Source organism: Triturus cristatus, chromosome 3_1 (assembly GCF_964204655.1).
Source record: "Triturus cristatus chromosome 3_1, aTriCri1.1, whole genome shotgun sequence".
NCBI lineage: Eukaryota > Metazoa > Chordata > Amphibia > Caudata > Salamandridae > Triturus > Triturus cristatus.
In genome coordinates, this window is record NC_140583.1 from 806735869 (window position 1) to 806762739 (window position 26871).

Sequence of the window (26871 nt, forward strand, 5' to 3'; positions counted from 1 at the left end):
ATGCTGTTCTGTGGTACCGAATCCTGCCGTAGTCCTTTTCCAAGTCCATCAGATGTGGAATGGTTCCAAGTCATAGACTTTTGACAAGCCTTCTTCTCAATTCTTTTACATGAAGGCACTCACTTTTCTCATTAACATTTTTGAATAAACGTTTGGTTCGTATAAGGTTTCTTAAGAGTATACAGAAAGCCTTTTGATTTTAATCACGTATTGAAAAGAATCTTGAAATATTATAGTTGCCATGTAATTCAGTGCTCGTTCAATACATAGAAAACCTATTATTGGTGTCTAAGACTAAGGAGAGCTGCACATTAGATACAATTGCTGTGTTAAACCACCTCAAAGAGAATGGGCTGAAGGTCTCTCCCCATACCCAGTACTGTCAAAGAGAGGTCATATATTTGGGTCACCACATTGGGAAGGGAGTGAGAAAGCTAATCAAAGAGCTCATCTCTACAATCCTCAGAATGCAGCTACCCACCGTTCAAACGGAAGTGAGGATGTTACTGGGAATGGTTGGCTACAGCTGTCAGCGGATGCCTATATCTTCCCTCGTAGTAAAGCTCTACAGATGCTTATTCACAATGATGTGAGTGACCCGGTACCCTTGGATGATGAATGCATAGTGCCCTCCTATAGCTTGGAGACAAACTCTGCAGTGCACTAGCACTAGGAATTCCAGACTACAAGAAGAATTTCTTTGTCTTTTATCACATACGTGACAGGTGGGCATTGTCTGTGTTGGCACAGACCTACCATAGAAGTGACACGGCCGGTGGACTTCTTTTCAGCCACATTAGATCCGGTGGCTGCAGCACTTCCCATTTGCCTGAAATTGGTCGCCGCAGTCTATGTCACAATCCAGCACAGCGTGGGACTTGTGATGTGTTACACGCTTATTGTGATGGTTTCTCATTCCTTTTAAATTTTGCTGACTCATACTCAAACTCAGCATAAAGCAAACAACCGGAAATATGAACAAGTAATCTTGGTGGCTGAAAATATTTCTATTCAAAGATATAATGTTCTGAATCCTGCAACACTTTTGGCAATCCCAGATCATGATAACGAGGAAGAGAATTTTGACCATGGCTGTTTGGATGTCACAGAATTACTCGCCTTAGCAAGAGTGTGCTCTGTGGCCAATGATTTGAGTGTTACAATGTAAACCAACAGTCAGTACAGTTTAGGCGTGATCCATAATTTCAGTCATTTATAGTCGCAAAGGAGTTTATGACATTCTCTGGCTCTCCAATCCAAATGGGGAGTTCATTCTAAATCTCCATGAAGCACTGTAGTGACTTAGAGAACTTTCTGTCATGAAATGCTCTGCACACACAGAGTGGCCATGACATGGTCACAGAGGGTAAGCAATATGCAGACTAGTGGCAAAATGCTGCACTCTTGAGTCCAGCTCATTCAATACAGATGCCTCATGTAAAAGAGACAGTGACAATGTATTCAGTATATTGCCGACAACAGTCCGGACTTTCAATTAGCTCAGAGAAATCCAGCATGAAGCGCCTGAGAAAGAGAAGTGCGTAGGAGCAGGAAGTACCAAAGATACAAGTGATACTTGCATGGTCCTCATGATGTCAGGAGGGATGAGATAATTCACACACTTAAAAAATATTGGTTTAATGCCCATTTCCAATCAATGGCCGAGTGCTTGTATCAGCGATTTGATTTGAGTTTATTTAGTGCAAACAATTACCCTAAGGCATCTCAGCGCTAGAAAGAAGACCCAGGCAAGTGATATCAGTTAAGCTTTAGAAAAGAGCCACGTTTTTAGTAACTTACAAAAGCACCAAAGAGAAGGAGCAGATTTTATCTCTATTTTTTTTATTTTATAGTGTTTTATATAGCGCGAACTTGACCCGAAGGTATCGGGTATTAGAGCGTCAGAGAGTATCTCTAAGGGAAGGCAATTCCAGTTGTTGGTCGTGAAGCGCATACATCTCCTGCCTCCCCATGAGGCGAGCTTGTAAGGTGGTACAATCAGATTCCAAGCTGAGCAGGACCTAAGCATTCTGGTGGGGGCGTACCATCTGAATTTTTCTTCTAAAAAAAGTAGGACCTTGTCCCAGCTGCGCCTTATACACAATATAAAGCGTTTTAAACTTAATCCTTTGGTGCACAGGTAGCCAATGAAGGTTCACCAGAGCGTGAGAGGCCGACTGAGACCTCTGGATTTTCAGCAGCAACCATGCCGCTGTATTTTGTAGAGTCTGCAGCTTTTTCAAAGGAGCTTTGGGAACTGACATATAGTCCATTGCAATAGTCTAATTTGGACATTATGAGGGAGAGGACCACTGTTTTCAGCAAGTTTTGGGGGGAGAAACGGTGCAACTTTTCTGATAATTAGCGATACATTACATGCCAGTAGTTAAATGCTGGCAAAAGGACAGTTGTTACTGTGAGTCACATAGGAAAGTTTGATGGACCATTTAGTCGCTTGCAGTTATATTTTGTTGAGATGCTCATCTGTAATGCGATAAGGGATATACTTGTAGTATAGTAGTTTGTCTACTTTCCCCAATTGATTGAACCATACCCGACTGTCTCACTATAGCCAAACGGGGATTTATTTTAAGAATAATATTATGGTTTGATTAGATTTTTTTCTAGAAACTTTGTAGAAGAAACATAGCTGACAGTAAGAAGAATTGCGGTTAATTCTCACAATTAATTTTGGTGATTATACTAACAATTTCCATAGTTGGATTATTAGTGGTATTTAGCACTTCAGTTGGGCATGCCTCGGCTAAAAAAAAAATTTAACCAGACCACAGCAGATAAAAAAAAGAAAAATAGATAACAAATTGTTGTATAGAGATAATTCTGTAGGTTAATTTTAGGGAAAATGTGTATTTTAGGTATTTATAAGAATATTCTAAACCAATGGAAGCAAGTGATTGCTATATTTGTACCTTTTTGCCTGTATCTACTGTTAAGCGGGTGACATATCACCACCTTCCCTTCACTTATGCCTTGTCTTGTAGTGTGTTTATAAATGTATTTTAATCGTCAGGTTTTACTTGAATTATATCTTCAAATTATGATGTTTCTTTGTAGAATGTGCCAATTGTTGAAGCCTCATATTCTTATTATGGAAGTAAGAGCATGGTAACTATGTCGAGATACATCACATACATTATTGAATTACCCAAACTAAGTTTGTTGTTATCAGATTCACATGCAGATTAATTAGAGATGAGAAGGAGTTTGTGGAAGAGCTCAATGAACAAAAGGTGATATTCAGTGAAAAGTTGGAAGAGGAGAAAGAGATTGAGCTAAAAAGGGAAAAAGAGAAGTTAGAAATGCAATGGTACACACAAGACTTGGAGCCTGATTTAGATCTTGGCGGGACTCCCGTTGTCCCTCCGTTGAGCTGACTGACTCTCTCCCACTGTATTTATATGCGGGCTGGCTGATCCTCTGTCCGCGTTTACAGACTGTTGTCTATTGCATAAGCTGCTCACCAGTGTAAATGAGGCAGACTCCTCTGCTGGCTAACATTATACTGTTGTCATCAGGGTGGCAGGATTGCGCCAAGTCAATTTAGATTTTGCAGTTGTGCTGGTGTTGTCCTAGCAGCGGATTAATGATGGAGGGAGTCCGTCGCGGGACACGTTCAACATTATACTATTCCTGTGACTTTTGGATGGATTCTAGCATCACACACCTGATGTATTTTGGCTACTTGTTGTCATGTGCATACCTCCAAACATCGCCTCGAGGCCCAGAGGACTGGTCATGGTTCTCATAGCCCCCTTTACCACTACATCCCTGGGAGGAGAAGGTCTTGCAGATCCGACATCCTGAAGGCTTGAAAGGAATCCTTGGTGGAGTGGAATGGAGACTGGTAAGTTATACTTTTGAATGTGTCAGTAAACAAAAAATTCTACCCCAATTCCTAAGCACTCTCACTTCTTTGCAGGCACCCACTTCAACAGAAACAAGCAGCACAATCACACAGATACATAAACACAAACACACAAAGAAAACACAAACACTATTGAAACTATACCCACAAGGGCCACAACATCCACAACCACACCAGCCATCATAACAGCACTCTCATCTCAACCAACACACTTACACTAAAGCTCACCTATGCACAAAACAACACCAACTAAAAGTAAACACACACACTCACCAAATTATAAAACATCAACCAAAAACATGCATCCAAACATAAACAACATACACCAGACCCACAGGCAACTGCCAAACGTACAGACACAAGCACATCACCCACTCCAATTCCTTCTACCACCAAAAGCCACTTCTCCACCACCCATCCTACCCTTCCTACTTTTTTTCCTAATTCTTTTAATTGTAAAAAGTACATGAGATCATTATCTCAATCATTATTAAATTATTTTAATTTACAATGAAAATTAAAAAATATTACCTGTTAATACAGGTGTGTTTATTTATTCTATTAGAAAAAATTGCTTGCTAGTGCAATTTCAAAATGCACCAGTCCAGAGCAAATGCAGCAGACAATTCAAAGGAAAACAAGTAAAAAAGGAGCTTACCTTAGATTCCGGCAACAACGGAGTTGATGAGCTTCGTGATCAAGTAGCAGCAGCAAAGGAAGGACTTGGACAATTGGGTTTATGATAGAAACCCAAGTGGAAAAAAGAGAAAAGGGTAAGTTCTACCTTAAATCCCCTCGAAACCGCCAACTCAGGTGTGGAGGTTTATTCATCTCAGTTTCGTTGACGAAAAGGCACATCGCAATTGGCCGGATGGAAATACTGACTGGACTCCCTCCGACAGCCGGCCGCTTTTGCCTGTGGTGAAGTCGACGTGGGAGGAAAATTCTGTCAGAGACGGCGGCACTCATACGGACCATCATCCATAGACCCGCCAACATCAAAATTGAGCTGGCGGACCACCTAGTAGGCGGGCGGAGAAACCGACAGAAAAGTGCAGTTGGGACCTGATCCACCAAGATCTAAATCAGGCCCTTAGTCTTGACCAAGCAATGAATTCACAAATGTGATAATAGGGCCCCTTTCACGCTAAACTTAGCTTGAAAGGGGGTGTGCAGTGGGTATTGCGGTGGGTGTTCCACTGCAGCACCCATTGAAGTCGACGCTGCCACCTGTTATCAAGTTTGGCGATAATAGGTGGCAGCACCAAACTTAAGACCAGAAAAATCCTGGTCTTAAGGTGTGCAGCACACATGGAGAAAGCAAAATGCCATGGTTTGTTCATGTACAGGAAGGTGTCCCTTCCTGTACATGAACAAACTGTTTTTCAAAATGCCATTTCGTAACTTTCATGTGTGCTGCATGAAGCAGCACACGTGAAAGTTATGAAATGGCATTTTCGGTTTGTTTATGTGCATGAAGGAACTACTTCCTACACATAAACTAACCTTCCTGCTCGCAGACACCCTTGCATACTGGTGCAAGGGTGCCTGCACTGGCGCTAAGTTGTGTAACTTAGCGCCATCGCAGGGGGAAACGCCAGGCTGCACCACATCCTTGTTAATATGGTGCAGCCTGGCGTTTCCGAAGTGGCGGGGAGAGGTGTTAAGCCAAGACGTCTAATGTCTCTCTCCACCACTTCCATGGTAATATGTCCCATAGTTTTGGTCATGTGGCAGAAGATATATTTTGTGCTATGATTCCTTCTGTTGGTGTAGACTTTAATGACCTGAAGGTTAGAAAATTGTCTACATTGGTGGATCTACTGGCTAATAACATGGCAAGTGCCTTAGCAACTGTTAACAAGGAGCTAATAGCTATGGCTAGGCAAAAGAGGCTTGGTTTAGATATTTTATCAGCAAAAGAAGACGGAGTCTGCTGGATGTTGAAGGTACATCAATGTTGCACGTATGTGCCCAATAACAGTAATCAGTTAACAGCTATCTTTCAAACATTACTGAAATCACACACACGGTGAAGGTTCATGAAGAATCAGGAGTATTGAGGGGAGTTTGCTTGGTGTTCAGTGCAACTGGGTAAGTTCTCAAAGATTGTTGAGTGGTTTGGTAATATAGGAGAAATTTCCCTTAGTGTTATATTATCCCCAAAAATCATTATTTTAATTTGAGTAATGAGTGTTAAATGCCTTTCATCAAAGTGACAGTTAATTCACGGGTGTACAAAGAAACTGTAAGCAACAAGCAGAAGAAAAAGAAAACAAGAAGATTATGAGCTAGAAGACATCTGATCCAAATTGAACAACGCAATAGAGGAGATAAAAGACGCCAGACACAAGAAGCCAAAATTTGAGAAACCGGAGATGTAAAGAGAGTCAGTTAATGAAGTGTGGATTGTGATAAAAATCATCAGAGGTGGGGTTGATAAAGGTTCTATATATTATAGTACTGCTATACTATAGGACCATAATGAAAATTAACAAGTGGTTGAAACAAAGACATTATGTCGAGAGAACTCTGCTCATGTTAAAATTAGTCACTGTAGGCCTCAAATTCAAAATGGAAAACTGTGCTTGAAGCCATCTTTCAGCACACACTCATCTTTTCGTTTGTGTTTCACTGTTCACACAGACGTTTCTTGCACACACAACCTTGTAAACAATGGTGTGAGATGTAATGTCACTTTCCCAGGTACAGAATGATGTTCTTTTCTTTAGGACTCCGTAGCACACTGTTCTATTGGGAGTGAATGCTCCCAAGACTTCACCAGGCTATATTTATACCAACAATTGAGATGCCTGAACCGCACCACAAAGGGGAACTGCATTATGTGATCTCTGGGATATTATTAGAACGTGATTCCAGGAACTATATTGTTCTTCCTTTAACCCATTTGGTTTAGTTTGTGTGATTCTTGTCTGGTTGTATTCAAGTATAGGTTTCATTGTATTTTGCGTTATAAAAGAAGCCCATTCCTGAGGGTGTTGCGCTCATTCTACCTTGACTTTTAAGAGGCGACTACAATTTTTAAGGATTTCATTATAATACTCGTCAGTCTTCATCCAAAAGTCTAATGTGCTTTACATTAAATTCTGAAATGTTTTAGAATATCAAAATAAATTTGTTGACCAGGTCTGGTTGAGGGGCAACAAAATCCTTGGTAGATTAACACTGCTCCTGGTCTGTTTGAAATGCTTTGAAATGACACATTGCGAAAAAAGCACTAACAGAATCAAGAAACTCCAGAAAAGAGGATTTTTGTTTGTTGCTCTCAAACTTTGAGGATCTTTTTGGTCATTCCCTACTTGGACCAAACCAATTAATTAAGCTGACTTCATTAGCATCCCTATCAAGAGTATAGGCCTGTGTGTCACTGTAGGAAAGTAGGATCTGCTTTTATGGTTACCGCCACTTTTTTCCCTGGGGCTATGCTGTTTCTGACTAGTATGACTGGGATCCTACTAATCAGGACTCCAGTCTCTGTGCGTTCTCCCTTAACTTGGTTATGGTACATCCCAGATTTGCTACTGGTGTACCCTTATAAGTCCCTAATATATGGTACTGAGGTACCCAGGGCAAAGGTACACCAGGGGTCTCCCATGGGCTGCAGCATGTATTATGCCACCCATGAGAGACCACTCAAACTGGGACTATAGGCCTAACATTGCAGCCTGTGTAAGCTGGTGCTAGCACCACTTACGACAGATATAATTTTCTTATATCTGAGGTCACTGCACTTAAAACCTATAAGCCATCCCTGAGGCAGACCTTTCAATCCTGATGGTAGGGTGCTCGGTTCTAAGTGTGAGGGTGCCTCTGCATGAGCAGAACACCCCTACAACTTTCGGAGTCCATTCTGCCAGGTTGTAAGTGCATAAGCCATGACAATACATAAAGTGGCCATGCGTCATTACGCGATGACCCTCTCTAAACTGGCTAGAACGAACCCCGTCATGTGTGGTATCAAACATATTGGAATCATATCTCCCACACCGTAAACGGTATGGGAGATTCCATGCACTTTAAAGCTCCTCCAGGAGGCCCTCACTGCTACTGGTACCAGTCTTCTAGAACCGGACAGCGAACTATGGCTGCTGCCGACCAGAGCCACGATTCTGCCCTCCTGCTGCTGAGCCAAGCTCGAGCAGAGGAAGGCAGGACAATAGGTATCCTGTCACAGGCAGGTGTGGCCACCTCCACCTCCCAGACCGGACTTAGTGTATTACGACAGGGTGGGGGTGCTTACCGTGTGCACCGCGTCAACTTGCCGTTGCAAAGGCTTGTTGGCTCTCTTCCACAGGGATCTTCAGGCTCCAAGTAGCCTCCACCTCAAGCATCTCCTGTGACCAAGATCTTCGTCCTCACCGCATCTCTTGCACCATGGGCCTGTATCTTTGGTGGGCTGCTTGAGGTCCTCTTGTGACTCCAGTGCCTCTGGCCTGTGGATCCTCTTGAGGGTCTTCTTTGACTTCAGTGAGCTCCCCTGATTGTTCAGGGCCTACGCTGACTTCCCTGCTTGTAGTGAGTCACTTGGACCTTGCTGGTACCGACACTGCACATTTTTCACTTTCCACTTTGTTTGCAGTTTTCAAGGCTTGTTGGTGCTCCTGACAGACACCGAACCGTTAACTCTTGACATCTGACATGGGACAGCTCGGGAACGGCTCCTGGTCTTCCTCAGCATCGCGTGGTCCACACAGCTGCAGCTCCAAAGTCACCGTCAGCTCTCCTGCAACACCTGACATTGGTGGGCATTCGTCTTCTGTGCCTCTTGCTTACTCCCGAGTGGCGTAGACCTTGTCCCCTCTGCTTGCAGGTACTTCTCAACTTGAATCCGCCTTTGCATCTCCCTCAAGTCCTCCATTGAGTTTGACGGCAGTTTTTATGCCACTTCGCATCTACGCACCTGATGTAAGTATCCTGGTTCCATATCAACATGTTATCTAATGACATTCATTTGGCCATGGAAATTCGCCCCTCCTTCCTGGAAGTTGGCTGAGATCATACTGATATTTAAGAAAGGGTATAGAGCTAATCCGGGCAGTTATAGACACATTAGTCTAATAGATTCCATGACGGTAATTTTCTGCGAGCAGATATTGTCCCACATTCAGGATTAGATTTTAAAAGAAAACATTTTGTCTGACTTTCAGGTGGGTTTTCGCGCTTATATTAGTACTTTGTACCAGGTTTTAGATTCCTTTGTATGTTCTGGAAATACGTTTTTGTTAAAAAGGGTAAGTTGTATGTAGCGTTTGTGGATTTGCGTACAGCTTTTGACCTGGTACCTCGATATAAACTTTGGAAAGTGTTGGCAGAGATGGGGATCCCACCAAATGCATTGGATATTCTGATGCGGCTACACTCAGCAAATAAGGCCCGAGCTAGGTGGGGAGAGGAGGGACAGCTAACAGAGCCCTTTATGATTAAACATGCAGTTAGACAGGGGTGCGTTTCAGTACCCACTTTGTTTTTGTTATTTATCAGTGGGGTAGTAGGTTTTCTCAATAGAGATGGGTGTGATGCCCCAAAAGTCAGAGACAGTAAGGCTCCTGCCCTTCTCTTTGCTGATGATACGGTACTGATTTCAAAGTCTCCCCAAGGGCTCCAACATTTATTAAATGATTTTAAACACTTTAGTGATGAGCGTGGTTTGGAGCTAAATGATTTAAAAACAAAGTTTATGGTATTTTCCAATGGTATTTTGAAGACACCAAGGAGATGAATGCATTTAGGGGACCGCACTATTGAATTGGTTTCTACTTTTGATTATTTTGGGATTGTTTTAACCCCAAATCTGTGCTGCACCCCTCTAACAGAGAAAGCTAATCTGTCTTTAATCCAGCAGACCGCCCATATAAATAAGAACCATAGAAGATTTGTGTCTAGAAAAGTGGCCCCTTCATTCATTAGAAATATACAATTCAAAAGCCCTAGGATCAGTTATATATAGACCAGAACTGTGGAGAAGTGGGAACACCGGTTGCCTTTCTGTGACTGAACATCACTTTATAAAATCACTTCTTAATCTACCGGCTAGTACTCCCCTGATATACGCTAGTATCTTCCTTCACTTGGCCCAAAGAAAAATTGTTCATAAGATGGATTATAAGCACTTCTTGATTTGGCATTGTATATGGACAACTGAGGAGTTTGCCCTTTACTGAGTGGGTGTTAGGGATCTCCTGCCATTGTCTGGGGTAAAAAAAATCCACTGGTTCTGCTTCCTTAGGGAATTATTGATGAAACTGGGGTTGGAGGATTATTGGTCCAAACCGGAGGAGATTGGTTTGGTTTTGAAAAGCAGGGCTAAGGCTATTTATTTGGAGTTTGTCCTGGTGAAGAATGTGTCAAACCCTATGGGTTCACTCACTTCGAGAGTTCATAGATTTTAAATCCTTCCACCTTTTTGAAGATACCATTGATTAAATTGTTCCCCCATCAGCACGGTAATTGTTCCTTCAATTTATATATAAGGCTCGCCCCGCCAAATTATTTTGTAGCAAGTGGCGCAGTCATTCTCTTTCTGATGTTACTTGTATCGCTTGTAAAGGAAGTCCCACATCCTTAGCCCTTCTGCTATTATTTTGTCCACACTACGAGAATTTGAGAGCCGAGTGGATCATCCCCTCATGTAGGCTCATTGGGCCTGGCCACTATTTAGAGGTGCTTAGAATACTTAGCACAGATACTAGTAGAGTTGTGGTATTTGGCCCAGCCAAATTCCTGTTGGCCTTAAGGATCAGACACCCAAAGTGTTCTGTGTAATATATCTAGTTTATAATAGTTAATCATTTATATTTATATATTAATGATATGTATTGTTTTATATGGTTCTTATTCAGACATGGAATTTTAAGTGTTTCTTTGTTATAGAATGATGTATCTTTTGGCATTTTATAATCACCCTTGTGTCTGTAAGGTAAATATGTATGTATTGTTTGTGATGTACTTTTTAAGATCTTTGTGATCAATAATAAAGTTATGATGATGAATAAGATCCATTACTACTATAATTCTCTCATGGCTTCCTATTGCTTAATGGCATATCACCTTGAGTTTTAGCATTGATGACATATAGGGATCCCTATTAAATAAGTATCTAAATCATATGTCGGTTGTAGCCTATGTCTAATCTTTCAAGAACATATAACAAGCTAAAAACAGTCCGCAAATCAAAATTCTCCAACGTAAAAATGTGCCAGTTTCTCTAAACATTTGTGAAAAAGCAGAGTATCTAAAACCATCAAGACAGACCCAAAATGCATTTTGAGACATACAATTATGCAACAAAAACAGATTTACAAACATGAATTAAAAAAAAATCTCTTTTTTTTTAACAAACCAGAGACTTATATACTGCACATTAATAAAAAAAATCATAACAAAAGAGCCCCCAAAAAAGAGTCGACAAATCAGTTAAATACACAAAGTACATCTTAACGCAGGTACACAGAAAACAAGCATGACACATAGAATAAGTATATCACCTCCCAAAAATGTGTACACAACAAATAGAAGACAAACAGAACTTGTACAAGAGAAAAAAGAGACTACACCTAAGATAGTGTAAGAATTGTTAATTGAAAAATAATGTGTACAGACTCACGAAGGCCATGAAAGCACACGGGTACAGAGAAACTTATTTCAAAAGGTGGTATACCAACAAAGGCATGATTCCAAAGGTACTTAGTGCACCCTGGGGCATATTATCAACGATATGCGATGATTATCGTAAAGCGCGCTTAGCGTTGTTTATTTTATCACCGGCTATCGCTGGATTTCCTCGCCGTGATAGCGCGCTATTATCAACGCGTATCGCAAAGGCGATAGGAAATCCAGCGATAGAGTGTAAAACCAGCAATAGCGTGAGAATACCAGCGCTAAATTAACTGCGCTAAAGAAAAGCTAGCTAATAGGCAAGTGTGTCCTTAACCTAACAATCCACCCCCATTGAAAAGATGGTTTAGTCAAGTATTTTTCAGGCATTAGATTCCAGCGATAAGCGCGGTTAGCGCGACTTTTCTTATCGCTTCAAGGGCATTGATAATAGAGGGAAGTTGTGTTTGTGACTGTTTCTATGGAGTTTAAGTCAGGAACGCCTACTTTGCATGTCATTAGCGATGTATATATGCAATATCTATATGACCCCGCTGGCTACGATCGTCCGCCCTTTCGGGATCAAAATTGTAACCTATGCAGACGATACGCAGTTAGTAGTCGCTCTTAATCAAACCCTGACACAGACTAACAGTAACCTGGGGGACTGCCTAGAAGCAGTCGCTTCTTGGATGACCTCCTCCTGTCTTAAATTAAATGGAGATAAGACAGAGATGATGCTCTTGGGCAATTCATCAAATGCCATCAATAACTTCCTCTGGCCATCCTGCCTTGGCCCCACTCCTATTCCCAAGGACTCAATTAAGAGCTTGGGATTCTGGCTGGATAAGTCCCTTAACTTCTCACACCAGGCGCCAAAGCTTTCAGCCACCTGTGTCGGTATGCTCAGGCTTATCAAAAAAATTCTCTCCAGACTCCCCTTTAAAGCCAGACAGATTATGACACAAGGATTGGTACTGTCTCGTCTGGACTATGGCAACGCCCTCTATCTGGGGGCCCCCCAGTCTACCATCAATAAGCTGCAGGTCATCCAAAACTGTGCAGCACGAATGCTTCTGCAAGGTCCCCGTCTCGTCTCTATAAAACCTGGCCTAAGGAAATTGCACTGGCTCCCAAATAGGGAAAGAATTGCCTTTAAAAGCTTATGCATTGCCCATCGCGCCTTCTGGAAGACTGGCGCCACTATTAACCATTCTCTGATTTCCCCTTATCTCCCAACCAGACATCTCAGGTCAGCGTCCTTGTTCTTGACCACAGTCCCAAAAATTAAGAGATCCAGAGCGGGCGGACGACTGTTCTCCTATAACTCTTCAAAACTTTGGAACTCCCTCCCTCTCCATCTGCGCTCTGAACCCAACCATCTCTTATTCCGAAAGGGGTTAAAAACGCTGCTGTTTACCACCACAGAATAAGTCCCGTCATCCACTCACGCAGACCCAGCTCGCTAGCGCTGGGACGCCTCAGGGTAGCCATCGCGCTTTATAAAAACTCTTTTCATTTCATTCATATATCGCTGACATGCAAAGTGGAGATAAGACGGCTGCTAACTCAAGGAAACATGCGTTAGCGTGTCCTTGATAATAGTGCGATATTTAAATCGCCGCTTTTCGGCCGAAAACGGACGCTAAAGCGGCGAAAATGGGCTTGATAATATGCCCCCATGAGAGTTTAAAGAACTGGACCGCTATTCAAGCACCGTGTTTCAAGTGTGCAAACGGTCACGGCCCAAAGTGTTCCGTAGTGAACATTATCATATTCTTACCACAATAACGTGCATCGGCCAGGATCGCCAATTACAGTCCACAACGTCACAGAGATCAGTCTAAGTGCCCAAAATGATCTATCATATAAGGTGAAATCACCATGAACAATGTGCACCATTCAACATGTTTCAAACTCATATCAAAACCAGGAAGGGAAAAACGGTAGAATAGGGCGGTCCAAGAAACCCCTGTTGCAAGAAAGGGCAAAGCATTACACCTTAGTTCGAAGGTGCTCCCACAAATGGACTGCCAGGGGCTCCAGATTAAGTACAAATGCAGTACATGACGGTAAAGATGTATAGCTCATTTATGCACATCTAGAGAGTCCTCCGCGGTGGAGGAGATCTCTGCCTATTTGGATGACATGGCGCTAGTGTGGATATCAACAGGTCATAGGGAGTTTCTATCACAATCCATAGAAGAAGAGGTGCTCGAGGCCGTCTGCTCTATGCCAAACGGAAAAGCACCGGGGTCAGATGGACCCACCAATGAATTCTACAACACTGCTAGCACCCCATTTACAAATCATGTATATGGAAGCTTATATGAATCATATGCTCCCCCAGATTCTCTGCGAAGCTGTCATCGTGGCGCTCCTTAAACCTGACAAAGAACCGGACAAATGCGAGTCGTACTTACTCCTCACGCTGATTAACACTGATGCCAAAATATTGGCTAAAATTCTAGCTAGCAGAGTTCTGCTCTTACTAACTAATATGGTCAGCCCTGACCAATAGGGCTCCATGCCGACTCGCTCCACCACACACAATTTCCGTACAATAATTGCACTCCACCACCAATTGAATCCGGACTAAGAAGCAGCGGCGATATTGCTTGATGCCACTAAAGCCTTCGTTTCAATAGTATGGCCCTACATGTTCTCTATTTTAACAAGGATGGGCATCCCAGTGAGGTTCCTGAGGTGGGTGAGATTTCTGTTTACATCTCCAGAAGCCAGGGTGTGTGTCAATGGACACCCATCAGAGCCAATATCTATTCATCGGGGTACAAGACAGGGATGCATCCTCTCTCCTATACTATTTACATTGGCCTTTGAACCATTGGACCAGTGCAGCGCCATACTTGTGGTGGCGGTTCGACCATTGCCACATTTCGAGTGTGGCAGTCGAACCGCCACAGGACCGCTGCATCCGCTGGGGATTCAGGATCATGCAGCAATTCGGGAGCTGCAATATGCTGGCGGTCCCACTGTGGCACTGCCAAGCATATTACGAGTTACCTGTCCGCTGCCCCTTTCATCGTGGTGACAGAGCCCCCTGCCACTCCTGGGCCTCGGGTGCATGCGGGGGGCAAAAGAAGTGCCCCCTTGGATTTGCACCCCCAGTTCCCGCACAGTGTGGCACGTATGCCACACCGTGCAGGAACATTCATTCGGTGCTCTGATGGTGGCGATCTGCATGTTAAGCTCTCCCGTGAGCCTAACAGACCACTGCCATCAGACCGCGGCTGCAACGTCGGGCTACACTCTGAATCGGGCGAGCGCACTATCGCCTTGGTTATCCTCCAGTGGACGGTGCAGTGGTGGTGCTGCTGGAGGACCGACAAAGTCGTAATAAGGCCCGTAATGATGCGCTACAAGGGGACAGACCGACACAACCAAACCAGGCACTGTAACGCTCAAACTCCTCACAAGATCACCCACTGATGCAGGAAGAATGGGGTTTCTGCTACACACTGACTGAGAGACTCACACCCAATTGCAATATCCGAATAATGCATTTCAAGTACCTACAACAAATGTATTACACGCCACCCCGACTGTTCTGATCTGCTTTAAGAGGGATGCAAAATGCACCAAGTGTGGGGAGATGGACGTGGTTTTCTTGCACCTGGCCTTGGACTGTGGGCAGATTTAGGAGTTCTGGCAGTGTGTGGTGCAGGCCTTACTCTCAATGACATCATATTCAATAGACTGCACTACCAGATGTGCTTTTTGGGCCTGCTCTAGCGGCTTCGACAAACAAATCGAAGGTTTGCAGAGGTGGCACTGCTTCTGGCCAATAGGAGTGTGGCCATACACTGGGGAAAGTGCACTGTGCCCAAACATAAATGCTGGCTGCTGGATATGGTGTACTGTAAAGATAACCTGAACATATATGCAGAAGAGCTGCCGGCGTCCTCACCCCCGAGGGACATATGGGCCCCCTAACAGATTACTTATTGGAAAACTCAGACAACCTCTCTGCTGATATATTGCAACATGATGCGGTTGGGATGGAGTGATCCTCGACCATGTAATATAACTACGATACCTGTGTCAAATCACAATGCTTAAATCAGGGATCCAACTGAACCGTGTCTCAGCTAAAGCAAATAAAAACAAGCATTGGCATAGCCAATAGGTCTCGCTTTTGGGACCTTATAAGTATTTCGTTTTGCAGCACAATATCCTTGGTGCAACAACATCAGCTGTTGCATGGCTAAACCTTGTACCTTATAAGTGTTTAGCCATGCAACAGTTAATGTTGTTGCACCAAGGATATTGTGCTGCATAACTAAATACTTATAAGGTCCCAAAAGCGAGACCTATTGGCAATGCCAATGCTTGTTTTAAATGGATTGTCTCTCTGCCGGTTTATGTTATGTAGGCCTGTATAATGCTCTCTTGTAGCCTTGACTGATGGAATGAGATTTGCATGTGTTGGTTAAAATGTTGCGCTTTCGAACATTTTGTTACGTGTGGGAAAATGGGCTGCAGATCGCTCAATTAATTTTAAGATATTTTAATTTATATACCATTTTATATTTGTTTTAGGTTGGTGTTCTGTGTTTGCTGTATTGATTTAATTAATTGCTATTTATTGTAGATTTTTATGATATTTGTAATTGCTTATGTCAATTAATTGAATAATGTGCAATATTTCTGTAAGAATGCATTTCTTGGAAATAAAAAGTCTGATCTGATTATACATGTGTGCATTCATATATAGCAAACATATATTCCTGTTCTGCTGAGGCCACCCTCTTCACTGACTAGAAAGATGGTTCTATATTTTGAATGAGGCCATACAAATTGCACAGAAAGGTATACTTTGCAAAAGTCTATGAAATTTGTTGCAGCTTCACAAAAGCTTGCAATCTTTGTCACGTCACTATGAAAATCATGAAATGTGGGGAAATATATGTCATCAGCAAGTCCCGTAGTGGTTGCAGGCAGCAAAGAAGACACGGGCACAGACCAGGCTAAGTGCAAGTAGCAGCTTTATAGGCAGGTAACTGAGTTGCATTACGTTAGGAGTCACGAGATGCGTGTGTTTTACGGTAAACGTGAAATATAATGACAGTGCAAACTGATTAACTGTAATTTTGCTGCAGAGCATGACATGCACAATCACGACAATGCCCCAAATCGTGGATAGATATCCGATGCCGAAACGGGACAGGTTCCGAGGACAGTGAAAGAAGTAAAGAAATGAGAGTGGCGGAGCAGTGGGGGAATAACAATGTGAAGGAGGCGCATGAACTAGCCTATGTTTGCATTAAAGTCTGACGAGCGTGGGAGCTAAACGCCATAAAGACGGTGAGATGCGAGTGCGATCTCAATGAAAAGATAGGGCTTATGGCCTAATCACAGCGCAGTGCTGGTTAAGGGAATCCCATAGGTAAAGCACAGTGGCTTGCCTGGACAGGCTGACGCGCTATGTAACCCCACAAACTCGTCCCAACTGTATGTAGTCCAAACAGAAACCCCAACAGTAGACGGGACAACTAGTGTGAAAACAGCTAAGCAGGGGTGGAGAAAGTTAATACAATTGGACACTAATTGTAACAAATTAAAGAATTAAATAATTAAATCAAAAACGGGCACTGTGCAACAAGTTACCGTATAGTGAAAAAGATCTAAGAGTGCTTAATGGTGTAACGTTATATACAGTGATTATATGCCAAATGCGATGAAAAGAAACACACAACAAGCACCAGAAAATGTCTACTGTCTGAGGCGGCATTGGCTTAGTCGGAAGTGAATTGCTCCTTGAAGAATTCACATCAGATGCTTCCGAAGTTAAGAATAACAAGCTAACGAGGAGGGAGGGGGAGAAGGGAGGGTGGAGAAGGGAGGGGGGTAGTGAGAGGAGACAGCAAGGGGGTGGAGGAGGCTTAATGAGCCATGACAGAAAGGCAGATGGCCGCTGCGGGCACTCAAGCTTTAGGCCACCAAAAGCCACTGGTGGCACTTTTAAAAGCCACTTACTAAATGTCTCGAAGAGACAGCATGCGCTGTCTCAGGCGAGACCTAAAAAGCATGTCAAGTGTCACGAGTGACCCAGTATACCAAAGTTAACAACCCCAAGGCAATGGGTGAGCGCACAGACGCTTGGTCAGGCGGGCAGCACTCACACCTAATTGCCCTTGGGTAGTAAAACACTTTGAAACACTTCATTTCCACCAACATGGAAACTCTCCCAAAGGGACTAGTGCTTATAATCCACAATTTGCACATGAAGGTGGTATCATCACTCACCCATGTTCCTTAGTGCATTTGTACGACTCATAAAGCCATCTGTATGCAGCAGCAGTTGCTTTGGTGAATCAGCAATTGAGTATCCAAGCTGAATCAAAGTTAACAATAAATAAACAGCAAAAGAAAGGAGAAAGGAAAAATGGTGGCGCAAATGTTCCCCCAATAATATTAGGGTCAAAGACGCAGTCTGCTTTGGCCAACACGTGGCGTAAACGTTAAGTTCCAGTATATTACCAAGTCATCTTATACAACAAAAAGCACAAACACCCAATCCAGCACAGAAAACAACAGATGGCTATGGTTCAAACACATGGCGCTCACTCTATAAGTACTCCTGAACCATCCAAGTGAGCACAAGGGAAATCGCCGTAGACAGGGAAACAGAATGACACCTATCTCAAAGATATAGTACACAAGCCACATCTAGACGCAGTGCCACCACTTACCGGTGTACGGCAAAGTATGTCGCTTAACTGGCAGCCAAGTTCGGCATACAATCAATGAAAGGGCTCAACTGCTGATCGGAAAATTCATATATATGTCGGCCACATCCAGGGCCGGACTGTCCGTAGTGGGCACCGGGCGTTTCCCTGGTAGGCAGCCAGGATGGGGGACGGTTTTGGACCCCTGGGGGCCGTTTTTCTTACCGGGACCGGTCTGCCAGTTTTGTAGCTTACGCCACGGCCGGTCAGACTCAATTGCCAGAGCTAGTTTGCATTCCCAGTCCGGCCCTGACTACACCCTCAAAAAAAGACTAGAGCGTGTTCCACCATATACCGTACCGTGCACATGCGTTAGAACACTATCTTCTCGTGAGTCAGTCCAAAAGGAAACTTCCCTGATGACTATATAGAGTCTCTCCCTGCCAAGCAGGATCTGAAGTTCGTTACCATTTGGTTCGCACAATATTGCCTCATATACGAGAGCGTCCAACACTACTATATGTAATACACAGCAGATTCACCTGTCAACCTGTCTTCAAGATACCATTACTTCCTCGTCCAGTCTTCCCGTCCCATTCCTTAACAGTGAGCAGCTAATCTGCTCCACATAAACCTACTACCTAGCACAGCTTTTCGCACTTCCCCCTACATGGCGTCACCATCAGGAGACGATAAAGGGGGAAGTGCGTCAGAGAACATCCTGTTCTTTTTTTTCTACCTTCGCAGTCTACACGAATCCTAGCGGACCTGTTGGGGTACGTTTTTTCTCTTACTTTGTCTTGTCTATGCGGCCTGCTTTAGCGGTCGCCTTTTATAATTTTTTATGCAAGGGCTCTGTATTGAAATGCTGGTGTTTCAATTGTTGTGGTACTACATTGCCATTTTTAGCTCGCACTGTCGCGGTTCGCTCTAGCGGCCGCTTGTGTTTATTATGCCTATGTGTCACTGTAGACTAGTGGTTTCGCTCTCTGCCTCCTAATCATACGGTTACGTGTTCAATACCTGGCTCACTTGTGGTAGTCAGCCTGCTTTAGCGGCCGTCTCCCTCCGTGCCGGTTCCATTGCGCCCTGCTCTAGCTGGCGGGGATTCCTCGGCGGTGTTCCCTGCTGCGTGGCGGCTCCTCTATGTCACACGGCTTCACTGGGGAATTTTCTGGGCGGTCTGCAGCTTTTTCAGCGTCCGCCCCCTTCTCCTGGTCCCGTGTGAGGACAGGGCCTCGGGACTTCATGCCTTTGAAGGCGGGTCGTTTTTGTTGGTTCCCATCCTCTGTGGTTGTTTTACTCTGTGTTACAGTGTTTGTTGAGTTGCTGCCATGGACCTGGGTGCCTCTTCTTCCGCTCCTCCTCTGGATGCCTTGCGCCTGCTTATTAATGAGGCGGTTGCTGCTGCTTTTTGGGCTCGGGAGGCTGTTGATCCTCCTGCCAAGGTGCCTCGTGGGTCTGTCGATCTGCCTGACGCTCCTGCTGACGATTTGGGCCCTGCTGAGGAGGAATGTGTTCGTGGGCGCTTTGTTCAGAGTGCGGAGCTCTCTGACTTGTTCACCCATGTGCGGGATAATTTAGGGTTCGCTCCTCCTGTGTCTGATGTCCTGGAGGATGACTTTTTTACTCAGTATCACCAGCCGGCTCCTGAGTCCTTCCCCTTGCATGGTGCTGTACGCAAGGTGCTGGATCATGAGTGGAAGGAGGTGGATAAGTCCGCCTTCCCTCGCTTTTTGTCTAAGCGTTATCCTTTGGAGGGATTTGCTGCTGAATTTCCACAGGCCGTCAAGGTGGACAATTTGATGGCTGGTCTTTCCTCACAGGGTTTGGTTCTGTCTGACAACGCCCTTCCTTCTGACGCTGTGGATAAACGTGTTGAGGGGGCGGTGAAGCGTTCCTACGCTGCTTCCAACTTTTCTGTCAGGGCGACTGCTCATTCCAATTACATGGTCCAGTCCCTCCTCAAGGATTTCCAGGCCCTGGCTCTTCTTTTGCAGGATGGAGAGGATGCCTCCTCTCTCTTGGCCCTCATGGAGTTGCAGGTGCGCTATTTGTCTGACATTTCTTTTGACAATTTGAGTGCCGCTGCAGCTGCGTCTGGTGCATCGATTGCTGCGAGGCGTCATATCTGGATGGGAAAGCTGAGTCTTTTTAGAAGGCGGTCCTGCTTAAGTTGCCCTTTGTGGCGGTCCAAGGTGTTCGGGCCTCAGCTGGAGGACATGATCAAGCAGTCGGCAGAGAACCGCAAGCTTGTGGCTCCTGTTCGCCCTCCTTCTCGGGGGCGTGGGTTTGGCTATCGCCGTGCTTTTGGGCCTTCTGCTCGGTGTGCTTTGCAGCCCTTTCGTGGCAGGGGTCGGGGCCGGGGGGCCCCTGGAGGTGCCAAGTCCCGTGCCCCTGCCGGTTGTGCGGCCCCTGCTCCTTCCTCTACTCAAGGACTGTCTGCCTTTGCCGGTTGGGGGTCGCCTTAGTTTTTTCCTGCCCCAGTGGTTGGCGGTTCTGGATCCCTGGGCAGTGCAGACGGTGTCCGAGGATTATCGGATCGCATTCTCCTTTCCTTCCCCCCGGTCTTCTGGGTGACCCCTTTGCCCCGTCATTCTCTACGGCGGGTGGCCTTGCTGGATGATGTGCGGCTTCTGTTGGAGAAAGCGGCATCGTGGAGGTTCCTCCTCTGGAAAGGGGCGAGGGTTGTTATTCGATCCTCTTCCTGGTCTCCAAGAAGGATGCATCGGATCTGCGCCCTGTTTTAGATCTCAAGAGGGTCAATCTCTTCATCCCCCGTCGTCCGTTCAAGATGGTGACTTTGTTATCCAGTCTGCATCTGGTGCTTCCTGGGAGCTTCCTGGCATCCCTGGACCTGATGGATGCTTAGCTGCACGTCCCGATCCATCCTGCGGATCAGAAGTTTCTCCGGTTTGCTGTTGGTTGCCGGCACTTCCAATTCCGGGTGCTTCCATTCGGCCTTTCATCGGCGCCAAGAGTTTTCACAAAGCTCTTGGCCCCTCTGGTGGGTATTCTCCATTACAGAGGTCTGCAGGCTTTTCCCTTTCGCGATGATTGGTTGATTGTTTCGCCTTCTTTTTCTCAGGCTCTGTTGGATGTGGACCAAGTGTGTCATCTTCTGGGGACCTATGGGTTCCTCATCAATCACTGGATGTCCTCCCTGATGCCCTCCCAGACTCTCAGGTTCCTTGGGGCTCGGTTCCACATGGATCTGGAGATGGTGTTCCTCTCCCAGGAACGCCAGTTGACTTTGTTCCGTAACCTTTCTTGGGTTCTGTCCCAGTCCCAGGTGTCTGCCCGTCTCTGGTTGCGGAGTCAAGGGGAGATGGCTTCCACTCTGCATCTCCTCCCTTGGGCCTGGCTGCATTTGTATTCCCTCCTGCATCATGTCCTGTTGCACTGGGATCCTGCCTCTCAGGACTATGATGCCCTGATTCCCGTCACTCCAGGGATTCAGGTTGCTCTCCAGTGGTGGTTGTCCCCTCAGTCTCTTTGCCGAGGGTTTGACCTTCTTCCTCCTCAGGATGTGGTGGTGTTGTCCACGGATGCCAGTGCTGTGGGTTGGGGTGCTGTCCTGGGTGCTTCCAAGGCTCAGGGTCGGTGGTCCCATTTCGAGTCTCTCCAGTCCTCGAACTGGAAGGAGTTGCGGGTGGTTTGGTTGGCTCTTCGGTGGTTTGCTCCTCTCCTTCTGGGCCGTGCTGTCTCAGTTCAGACCGACAACCAGGTTGTTCGGGCTTATGTCAATCGTCAGGGGGGCATGTGCCGGCCTCTTTTTCTCCTTTCCAGGGTGATCGGTCTTTGGCCCGAGCGGAGTCTCTTGCCTCTGATGGCTGTCTATCTTCCGGGGAGGGAGAATGGGCCTGCGTACTCTATGAGCAGAGTGTTCCCTTCCTCTGTGACTATGTGTCTGTCGCTGGCTCTGTTCGATCTGATTGTCCTCTGGTTCCGCCTTCCATGGCTGGAACTTTTTGCCTCGGAGGACTTGGTCCTTTTGCCTCAGTTTTGCTGCCTCGTTCCCTCCCGGCTGGCCTGGGCGATCGACGCTTTCACCATTCCGTGGTCTCAGGGGCTCCTGTTTGCCTTTCCTCCATTTGCTTTGATTCCCCGGGTCCGCTGGAAGATTCGGTTGGACCGAGCGGAGGTTCTTCTGGTTGTGCTGGAGTGGTCCCTGTCAGCCTTGGTTTCTCCTGCTTCTGACCTTGTCTGTGTGCCCCCATTGGCGGTTTCCCCAGTGTCCCTCCCCTCTGCGAGCTCCTCTTCTCAGGATTGCCTCCCTGCGCCGCCTCCGGCTGTGGGTTTGGCACTTGAAAGGTTGAGTTTGTTGGGTCAGGGTTGCTCAGTTGAGGTTGCCCAGTGCCTCCAGTTGTCTTGGCGGCCTTCCACCTTGAAGTCCTATTGCCATCACTGGAACAACTTCTCTTCCTGGTGTCTTGGGAGGGGTCTCTCTTCCTCCTCCTGTGAGGCTGTGAGGGTGCTGGACTTCTTGCGGGATGGGTTCATCCTGGGACTCGCTTTCTCTTCCCTCCGTGCGCAGTGGGCTGCCATTCTTGCCTTTCGGGGTTCCTGTGTGTCTTCTGTATCCCCTTTGGTGGCTCGCCTTTTGCGGAGTTTCTTGATTCAGCGAACTGTCTCTCACTCTCCTGTGCAGGCCTGGGATCTTCCTCTGGTTCTCCAGGCCTTGACGGGGCTCCCTTTCGAGCCTTTGGTTTTAGTGGACCTTAAGTTCCTGTCGGCTAAGGTTCTTTTCCTGGTGGCCATTACTTCTGGGCGGAGGGTTGGAAAGCTTGGTGCTTTGAAGGCTTCGCCCCCTTTTTTGCGTTTCTGCACTGACAAGGTCATTCTCCGTCCCAGTCAATTTTTTCTGCCCAAGGTTTTGTCCTCTTTCCACTGTCAGGAGGATATTGTTCTCCCTGTTTTTTCCCGGACCCTGCCTCCCCGGAGGAGTTGGTCTCCATTCTTTGGATGTGCTGAGGGCTCTCCGCATCTATTTGGATCGGACCTGTGGTTTCCGGAAGGTTGATTCCTTATTTGTCACCCCTCTGGGAGGGGTCTTCGTCCTTCATTGTCCACCTTGACTTGTTGGGTCAAGGGTGCTGTTGTTTCGGCCTACGAGTCCGCCCGCTCTCCTCTCCCTTCTTTGGTTCAGGGTCGGTCGACCAGAGGTGTCTCCTCCTCCTGGGCCATGTTCAAGGGTGCTTCCTTGCAGGACATTTGTAATGCTGCCACTTGGGCTTTGCCTCATACGTTTGTTTCCCATTACAGTCTTCAGTTGGGGATGGCAGCCTTGGCTGCCTTTGGCACTCATGTTTTGTCTGCTGTACATGGTTTATGATTTGTACTGCTTTGTGTTTATTAATTGGACCTGTTTACCACATTTACTGGTCTGTTTTCTTACAATCACCGTGTGCTTGGGTATGAGCTCACTGTTAAGGAATGGGACGGGAAGACTGGACGAGGAGGTAATGCCCGGTTACTCACGGTAATATTCATTACTCCGAGTCCTGTCTTCCCGTCCCATTCCTGAGCCCTTTCCGCCCTCCCTGTTTTTTCTGTTGGGTGATTGTTTTCCTTTCTGGGTTTTCTTTGGTATTCTCAGGATATTCTCTGACGCACTTTCCCCTTTATCGTCTCCTGATGGTGACGCCATGTTGGGGGAAGTGCGAAAAGCTCTGCTAGGTAGTTGGTTTCTGTGGAGCAGACTAGCTGCTCACTGTTAAGGGATGGGACGAGAAGATCAGGACTCGGAGTAATGAATGTTACCGGTGAGTAACCGGGCATTACTGAAAATGCCCAACCGTTTGGTACTTGCTAGACAAATGACGATCTAGTCAGACAAGATCAAGTAGTAGAATCACATCATATATTGCTATGGGGAACACACTCCAAGGGGAATTAATAATCAATACCACACAGGGTATGCTACAGAGACCTTTTGGACCAGGGCATGCTGTGGTGCAGCATAATCAGTGAAATACAAAGGGGCTGCTTCCAAGCTAATTCGGCTTCCTCCGTTTATGCAGCAATCCCCCCTGCACTTTAAAGAGGGCCCAGATATCCCCCTACAGACGGGTGCAATGAATGACTGCAGCCGCCTTCAGCAGTTTGTCTGGGGCTTCCATTGGAACACCTTTGCCTCCCTCCAGAGGCCTGGCCTCATGGGATGCACAGGCAGTGTGCCACCTTTTTGTGGTGCATTGTTTTTGTTCGTCCCAAGGGCATGTTTGCCTCTGCGCCCATGTCCATAAATCGACGCAGGCGCAAACATAAAATGATTCCCACTTTTACATGGGCCACGCCCCATGCAAATGAGGGAGCACCCACTCACAATAGCTCTGGCCCTACATGTGCACAAGCCATCAGCACAAGCGTCTGTTGCCTCTTTTGTAATGCCACAGTGCCCCAGCAGCGCACAAAGTGGGCGCACGCTCTCGTTGCACCCCAGGGCATTTTGAGTAATACGGCCCCGGGAAAGAAGTCATACTCATTTAGAAAAACATATTATTGCATGCACATGCACTTTAACTGACAAATATGGGCTGGATGCATACATTGACAGGGCAACAATGTATCTTACTTTACATAATTCCACATAGCCATTGATTTACTTGTTTATTCATTTATTTATGTTTGTGTTTTTATATAGTGCAAATCAGAGCACTTTTCAATAGTCACTGCCATTCAGGTAATGCAAAAATTTCATGGCATGTTAAGTGCACGATCGGTATAGAATGCAACACAAAATATTGGAAAGGTATTGAAATACATCAGTCGAAGTGATTTTAATAAAACACAATACTGCTACAAAAACTATTATGTAATTCTGACTGACCACCAGCACTCCACAACACAAGACACACCTATGCAACATTCAGGAAGAGTTAAGATCTTTTACACTGTCCACATGAGAGATTCGGTATTTTGTGGTTTTTGTTTGAGGTGTTAACTTTCACTGAAACTTTTTGTGCATATTCACAGTAAGTGGGTGGAGCCAGTGGTGGAAATGGGTGGAGCCAGAGAAAAGTAGGTGTGGCTGTCAACAAATATTTGAGCACCTGCACCTCATATTTTACAAATTAAGCACAGGAGGGCACATACAGATCAAGCGCAGAATGGTGGGGTATAGATGAGGGAATGTCCCAATGGAGAGAAAAAAAGAAGAATGCGTATCCGCTCTGAGGCCTTCTCTGCCATTGATGACTCGGCACAGCGGAAACAGGAGCAGCAGGAAAAGTCACCTGATATTCCCGCCTGTAAGCCTACACCGGGTGCAGCTTTCCAGTCTCATTACCATATGTTGGTGAATAGTGACTAAACATAAAAATAAATTCAGGCAAAAATCTGGGCCCATATTTTTACATTTATTTTTGTAAATAAGCCCTTAAGCCCTTTTCATTTTTTAATTTAACAACTATATGGTCTCATCCCTCTAAGACTGATAAATGGGATGAGTTACACGTGCTGCAATTCAAAATTGCTGAATGTTAAGCAAACATGTGGCACAATAATGACACCTGTCTGTATACGGTTATATATCGTGCATTAAACAGAAATGAAAGAAATTTTTTTTGCCAGCTGTCAAAGCACAAACTTTTTTTTGGTTCCATATATTTTGAAATACTGCTGTGTATGATGCATAACTTCAAAGCTCTAAGAAAAATAAATGAATTACTGTAAACATGTTAGTTCCATACAACAAAATCCTTCCCAAAGCAAAAGCTTCTGTCATAGCACTGGGGCTGATTATTATGTTGGGTGGTCGGACCGCCACCGCTATCGCAGCAGTCAGGAGACTGCCATCAAGCAGGTGGTGGTCCGCCCGCCGTATCACAATGCGGCCGCCAAGCTGGCGGTCACAAATTGCTCCCAGGAAAAGAGCCGCAGCACAAGCCGCTGTGAAAAGCAGCACTTCTTGCACGTATATGCACTGTGTGCCATGCACCCTGTGGTGCATGGCAAACAGTGCATGGAGGAGGGAGGGGGCACTACATGTGCCCCCAGGGCCACTTTGCAGTGGCCCACAAGGGACGGGGCCTTGTTTGGGACCCCAATATCGCTTTGTGACAGCCTGTACAAGGCGGTGTTCCGCCATGAACAGGCTGTCGGAAAGGGATATCCAAATCCCGTCATTGGTGCCTGGCTCGCCACCACCATTAAGGGCCGTGACTCCGACCACCGCCCCTTTGGGATCGGAGAACATGACGGAGACGGCGGTGTGGACTCCAATCATATAGGGTCCAACCGCCAGCATCAAAATGCGGCGTTTGGACTGAAGGGCTGTCGGTCAGTCAGAGCTCCACCGACGGCTTGTTGGTGGCAGTCCGACCAACATCGTAATCAGGCCCACTGTCTATGCCTTTTAATCGCCTTTGGATCGAATCCTAATTCTGTATTTTATTGTAGTGGGAATAGTGCAGGACGCCCCACTGTCTACTCATGAATGGGGTGGCTGGGACAGCAGTTTTCACCCCTGCTGTATTTCACACCTTTCCCCCCAAATCAGTGGTCATTATTGTTAAGCTGAAGCAATTAAGCAGAAAGTGCAGGGCAGCGCCTGTCATGGGAAAAGTGTGAGAATGGCAATACTGGCCTCCGAAAACAATAAAAAACAAACAGAATGTATAACTGTTGCAAGAACAAGATAAATACTTTTATAAGTTCTAGTGTTTAGGGCGGCATCGC

At 45.7% G+C, this 26871-nt stretch overlaps 1 protein-coding gene across 1 annotated transcript; it reads left to right on the forward strand.

Moving 5' to 3' along the window:
• Window positions 1-19523: 19523 nt before the first annotated feature.
• On the forward strand, window positions 19524-20660 carry LOC146861082 (lamina-associated polypeptide 2, isoforms alpha/zeta-like). Its single transcript, XM_085646206.1, has one exon. It carries the CDS (start codon window positions 19524-19526, stop codon window positions 20658-20660), a length of 1137 nt encoding a protein of 378 aa, XP_085502332.1.
• The last annotated feature ends 6211 nt before the right edge of the window (window positions 20661-26871 follow it).

Coding starts and splice junctions, on each gene's coding strand:
- LOC146861082 (XM_085646206.1), top strand. CDS start 19,524: ATGGACCTGGGTGCCTCTTCTTCCGCTCCTCCTCTGGATGCCTTGCGC.